The 6,375-nt window shown below is 49.0% G+C and overlaps 1 protein-coding gene across 1 annotated transcript; it reads right to left on the bottom strand.

The window, feature by feature from the left end:
• Positions 1–3,319: 3,319 nt before the first annotated feature.
• Positions 3,320–5,361, bottom strand: LOC120950055 (uncharacterized). Its single transcript, XM_040367795.2, has 3 exons — positions 4,665–5,361; positions 4,118–4,238; positions 3,320–3,798 (listed from the first exon to the last, which is right to left on the bottom strand). Exons 1-3 carry the CDS (start codon positions 4,929–4,931, stop codon positions 3,506–3,508), a joined length of 681 nt encoding a protein of 226 aa, XP_040223729.1. The 5' UTR covers positions 4,932–5,361; the 3' UTR covers positions 3,320–3,505.
• Positions 5,362–6,375: the final 1,014 nt, after the last annotated feature.

Below are 6,375 nucleotides of genomic sequence, written 5' to 3'. Positions count from 1 at the left end.
CGCCTGTGATGTGTGACGTGACTTTTTCCCCCGGCACAGGACACCCAAACACCGTCCTGAGCGGGACCCGGACACCGTGAGCGCCCGAAGCGATACGCGGCACAGGCGGCGGTCACCAGCGTCAGCGGCGGAGACGGATCGCATCGTCGATAGCGTTTCTTATCGTCCCAGCAGGGTGCGCAACGTTCGAAGCATCCTGGCGCGCTCCGGCCATGATGATGAGCATAATTTCTTGTGCCTAAGCGAATAGCTGCCACCACGCTTGGTTCTCTGCTCCGTTGTCGGTCCGTCTCGGTTTGTAGTGCGGCATAGCTTTAGGCGTTTTGGTGTTTGAGAGTGTGGGGGATATATTTCGCTTCCACCGTGCAGGGTGTTGCCTCGCTGTGGCTGGGGCACTTTTCCGGACGTTCTGTGTGGGAGAAGAGATTTATATGGTTCCAATGTGATGAACTGGTGATGAAGATCGGCTTTGCCCGAACAATGTACCATACTTTGTGGATTTGCGTGTCCTATCGAAATATTAATTACGATTCTGCAGCAAAACCTCCGCCCCAGCAGCAGCAGCAGTCGATGCAACTATTTCGAACGAGATCGTTCATTTAGCAATGCGATTGTGTCCTGTGTCCACCATCCGCTTTCGCCCCGTCCTTCAAACATCAAACGGAAACGGTACGGCAAGAGCCATTCCGAAAACGGAACTGTCTCCCGATGGCCCAATGGCCGTTACGGTACCGTTTGATCAGGTTGCCGATAATAGCAGGAGCATAATTATCGGGTTTTTGTTTCGACCCGGACACACACGTCGCTACGATTGCGTCCTGGGTGAATTAGTAATTTTCATACGCAGCCGCATTCACGCAGCAGTGATAGTGAACCCGGGCCTGGTCGCTAACATTTCGTCTATGCGGCTCGGCAGGCTCAAACAATAGCTAAACCGGGTGGTGCTGCGGATGCGGAGAAAAAGGGGCCGACATTCTGAGAGAGTGCGTGAGTCGGGGTCGGGAATTGAATTCTATTTCAATTCCGACATATGTATGCCCCGAGGGCATCCAACACGCTGGGAGGTGGGCCCGGTGAGCAGGTTTCCTAGCCGCACGGCACTTTTCCGTCTCTCGTCTGCCTGGGCGCTGGTGGCTGGCGCACTGGGATAGCCTGTTCGGGATGGCCGGTACCACCTGGCCACTTCGTTTCGAATTCAGCTTCGTGCAGGTGGTCGGGGTGGCCGGGAGATGGGTGGACGATGTACGGATAATTGTACGGCCCAGGAAGGCGCACTTGATGCATCGGAAGCGGGAAGTGGTCCTGATAATTCTTCATTCGTTCAACTGCAGCCCACTGGAGGATGAGTCTGCACGGACGAGGGGTTGATTGGGTTGGTTTTGGATATTTTGCTAGTTTTTATCTGAAATTGTATAATTGTATCTTGTACAATTTGTCATTTGCCACAGACTGAGACACGGTCGTATATGTCTCTATCTTTTTGTCGTTTATCAATACTTCACTAAACATGATTTGAAGAATTTTGAATTTATCAACCATAACTCCTTCAAAACTTAAGAACTTTCTATGTTTTAGCTAAAAATGCAATCTTTTGCCATTCAAGTCAAGTGCTGTTGCTATGCTTTGCTCCAACCCTCCAACCTGGGTTACATCGCTATCAAGTGACCCCGAAAGTGGTCAATGGATCCGCTCACAATTAGTCACAAAACTCGGCTCGTCCCACTAGAGAGTTGCGGAAAGGTCACCGACTGGCCACCAACACCGTCTTGGTGACATTTTGGCCCCATCGCCGGCGCTGGGCGTGACATAGACAGTTCGAAGTATGTCGCTTGTCATTCTTAATTTAAATTAATCTCACTTAATAGGACAGACGCGAAGAGGAATTCTAGGGCGGAAAGAATTCAGGGAACCGTACTGTGACGTCAGCGGCCCTTTCGTCAGTTTTTCCCTTGGATTCGAACGAAGGAATGATGACTGGACGTTCTTTTTGTTTTTCCTATCCTTCCCCTAAACTGTGCTCTCTTTTACCAACAGAGATCAATTGTCATCCAACCGATGTTCTATGCATTTACATTCTTTTCCATTTCATCCGGCATTCCGGGAAGCGAACAAGCCAGGCCACACAATGATACATGCAAGCTCCACGCCGGATTCCGCCATTCATGTCTTATCGGTCTGCATGGAGGAAAACTCAACCCATCGAAAGTCAACCCACGACCATGCGGGGGTGTCCAGTTTTTCGCCTGTGTTTCCCCCTGTTCTACGTATCGCCGACACCCTCTCCAGCAGCCCGATGCTCAACTGTAGCGTTAGGTGAACGTGAAGCGTAAGTGCTTTTGAATGTAAATTGCTCGGAAATCCAAAGTGGATTTAAACAGTTGTTTTTCACAGCCGGGTGCCCGGATCCCGTCGGCAACCCACCCACCGAGTACGGCACTGGTACGGCTAGGGCATCCCGTATTCTCCACAGGGTTGTACGATTTTAAATGAGCATTTTCCTCCATGGGTTTTTTCTCTAGTTCTCTCTCTCTCTCTCTCTCTCTCTCTCTCTCTCTCTCTCTCTCTCTCTCTCTCTCTCTCTCTCTCTTTTTCATAGCTCAGCATGTGCATTATACATTTTCCACTTGCCTGGCACACTGTTCCGACAGCATATGGGTGTTGAGTTACAATGCTCAAATGTCCCCGAATGATTATCGGGGTCTTGTCTCGTCCTACCAATCGCACCCTCGGACACGGCGCGCAGTAGGCTTTGAATTGATCGATTGTAATGCCAGCAGCGATATGCAGAAGGGAGGGGAGATGGAAACGGGTCCTAATAGAAGGGTACCTGCTGCTGCTGCTGCTGCTGCTGCTTCTATTCAGCATCATTAGAGGGAATAGAGTCTTGCCCTTTGCGTACGGAACAGATTACGGAGGCGTAGAACTGCTTGATGACAGCTTCGGGATGATGGCTTTCCTCTCCTTGTGATGTTTTGTGCTGGCCGCAACAGAGCAACAGTTGAGCGTTGATAGATCTGTGCGCCAGAGGCTCTCACTGCTATATCATTCACTATCTTAGACGTGAGATCTTTGCTTGAGCGAACAAAAAGGGTTGAAAAAGGGTGGATGATGCAGTAACATGATGCTGATTATCTTACCTTAAAAGCTCTCGCACTCGATTCCGATGGGCTACGAATTAATTCACCCAACCAAAGCAAACAGCTCTTTTGGTGGGGGATATCTTGGTTTGTGAGTTGGTTTGCGTTTCTTTTGTGTTTTTTTGTGTTGTCAATTAAATTTGCCAATTAAATGACAATATTGTACAGATTTATTTACTACCTTTGTTGCTGTTGTTTTGCATCATTCCACTTAAAACGTGCACTGCTCAGTTTATGTATTTTATTTATATGTAAAAGAGGGTGGTTTTCATTCATCAAAACGTCACTGTCAGCTAAACTGCTGATCCGACTCGGCACAGCTCTAAACACTTATCTAAGGTGGCAGAGGCCGCGATCGATCGGCGGGCTCAAATATGACAGGGATAAATCATTTCGCACGGCGCTCCCTGCAGCCCCTCCATGGCCGCCCGGTCCAGGCTGGTCAGCAGGCGCTTGTAGTTGTAGTTTTCCGCCACCTCCGGGCTGAACATTTCCGCTCCCTTGACGAGGGCATGGGCCGCCCGGGCGTACTCGTCGGCGGTGCGAGGCGCCCGGCAGGCCGAACGCATCAGGCACCCGTCCTGGCCGGAACCTTCCGCCGCCAGATAGCCGATGATGAGGTTCGCTTCACCTGGCAGCAAAAAGCCTCCACTGCCAGCACCTACAATTGCGTCGAACGCGTGGAAAAGAAGGAAAAATACATTTAGCCCGTTTGCTTAGAAGGTGCAAAGAGGAGAACTCATTAGCGCGTTGCGCCAGGGAGTCTATTGTTGCTATTGTCGCAGTAGTTGCGGTAGAGGCAACACAGTATTTCGGGTACGGGTGTGTGGGCCCCTGGGTTTATGTGCCGTTTCCGGTGTTTTGTTCGCGCATCAGGGAGCGGAGAGGACAATCGCTGCATGAAGCAAACACTGGGGTGTTCCGGGGCGATGCGTCCAGTAATGATGATGATGATGGTGGTGGTGGTGGTATACTCTTACCTTCTTCGCTGCGGCCTCGCGCATACTGGCTCCAGTTGCCGGCACCGATCAGACCAGCGGCAAAGATGAGCGCCTTCAGTAGAAACAGAATCAGCAGATTCGTCAAGTTCAAGCTGAGCACCTGTACGGATGTGGAGCGAATATGGAAGCGGGAAGGAGGTGAAAAGAGGGATAAAGAGAGAGAGAGAGAGTAAGAAAAACGCATCCATTATGGAACGATTAATTAGTTAGTTTTACTTTTCGACTGCGGTCGGTGGAAAGAAGTTTTCCCACTTTCACTGCGCGAGTGCGAAAGTAAAAGTTCAAAAGCAAAAGTTAAACGTTTGGCGAGTTGACGCAGGCGATTGGATTGTTTCAGAATGGGCGATGATGGTGGTGTACGTCAATAGTTGCTGTTCTCATGTTTCGTAACGACATTATTACTTCAATTAAACACTAAATGCGAATAATTTCATTACGAAAAATGTGATGCAGTCCGGAAAACTTGTATCATTTTTCACTTGCCAGTAGGACATAAACACAGCAACAAACACACGCCTGTACACACCTGACTATTGCCCGCCGAGCGGCTGATCATCTCTTTGGCAACGTACGCTGCTAGCTGACCGGCCGGGCTGGCCAGAATATCGCGGGCACTGTCGGTAAACCCACGCCCAACCGGGGCCTGTTCGCGGCCTGTTGGACGACGCCGATCGTACGGTGGCGTGTGCAGCTCATTTCCATCGAAATCGTGCACATTGCCGTACGTTTCCGGTATCACAAGCACCAGTATCAGCACCAGAAATGCAGTACCGAGCAGTAGTGCCGATTTCATGGTTGCAAAATGTCAAAAACTCTGTTACACACACGCTTTGGTTGAGCACGCTAGAGGTACTGGCACTGGCACGTTTCACTAACAGGCAGGAGGATCCTTACGGTAGGAGCAGAAGAACACACTGCGCACAGGTTGCACGAAACACTGAGCCTTGCGCCGCTGTCGAACTAACATAAATATCCTCTGGCGACGCAGGTAAGCTAAGCCGAGGACCAAGGGTGTGGGTCGCTGGTGCTGCACCACAGCTAGGCCAGGTAGAAAGACAATGAGACACAATTTTCCTCGCTACGCTTCATCCTAAACGTCGACGGCACCCGAAGGAAGCCCTCTGGTACACTGGAGCTGAGTTTGTCATGTTTTTGTTATTATTTTTTGTCTCTTCTTTGCTTACATGCCATCATGATTCAACCTTCCTCTAGCCTGTGTACCGATCTGTTCCATCCCCGTACTTCCTTGTACGCTCATCGGTGCGGTGAACACGCTGGAAACGATTTTGAAGCTCACAATGGAAAAACCTTGTAACAATGGCAGTGGCAATAGTTTCAGGTTTCAGCCTTACTGTCCAGCAAGCGGGCCGAGGGTACTTGGGCGAAGCGTCTCCTGGTGAACCTCTCGCTGTCACATTCCCTGGATGTGAGTGTCCAATGGCAGCACCTCTTATCGGAGTTAACTTCCGTTAATTCCTTTTGTTACATCTTGACCTTCGCCGCTGCTTGCCAAGAACTGCCATACACTGGTTGGATTAGGCAGGTTTTTTTTTGCTTTAAACAGAAACCATATTCTACAAAAAAGGGTAAGAAGATCATGTAATAGCAAAGGTTTCATATCAGTAAGGGAAAACGATCCACCTCTCCGTGAGGAGACGTTATCGTTCGGTGAAGTAAATTTCACCGCTTTTGGCATTAAATCATTTATCCGATAAGTGATGTGCTTAAGGGGCTACAAGACAATGACAATTTAGTACAAATTGCTCCCGGTGAGAAGCCTGAAGAGTGAAGCACACTCCACAGACACAATGATTGCATAATGCGCACGTTAAATGAGCCGAACGAGATCGTGATCTTGTGCGCCGAGACGATGGGTAGAAAGTTTTGGAGTGATGATCTTAGGAGTGGCTGTTGTTAGGGTTTCGCTTTCAATCTTCCCGATCAGACAGCGAAAGAAGTGGGTTTCGGGGTGATATTGTTATGTGAGAGTTGTCTCTGCTGTAAATTTGGTGACTTAAAGTTTTGAAGTAATGTTTACATAGTGGATAAGGGAAATTGCATGTCTTAGTCAGGCACACAAAAAAGTTACTTACATAAAGTAGGTTAAGCCTTCATTCAATTCCACGACTATGTTACTATTTGATATAAAGGTAATATTACAGGCATTGAACACAAGGTGCCATCTCCATTCTCGTCTATCTGCTAGACTTTAAACTTTTGAACTTACCACAAATTTT

Source organism: Anopheles coluzzii, chromosome 2 (genome assembly GCF_943734685.1).
Source record: "Anopheles coluzzii chromosome 2, AcolN3, whole genome shotgun sequence".
Taxonomy (NCBI): Eukaryota; Metazoa; Arthropoda; class Insecta; order Diptera; family Culicidae; genus Anopheles; species Anopheles coluzzii.
Note: the sequence above shows the minus strand (reverse complement) of the source record. Positions and strands in the feature narration are given on the sequence as shown.

What these genes read in the sequence shown, in the direction of transcription:
- LOC120950055 (XM_040367795.2), bottom strand. Translation starts at nt 4,931, where the DNA reads ATGAAATCGGCACTACTGCTCGGTACTGCATTTCTGGTGCTGATACTG. An exon ending in GCTCGGCGGGCAATAGTCAG is followed by an intron (nt 4,239 to 4,664) that starts GTGTGTACAGGC and finishes ACATCCGTACAG; the next exon opens with GTGCTCAGCTTGAACTTGAC. An exon ending in GCGAGGCCGCAGCGAAGAAG is followed by an intron (nt 3,799 to 4,117) that starts GTAAGAGTATAC and finishes ACGCAATTGTAG; the next exon opens with GTGCTGGCAGTGGAGGCTTT.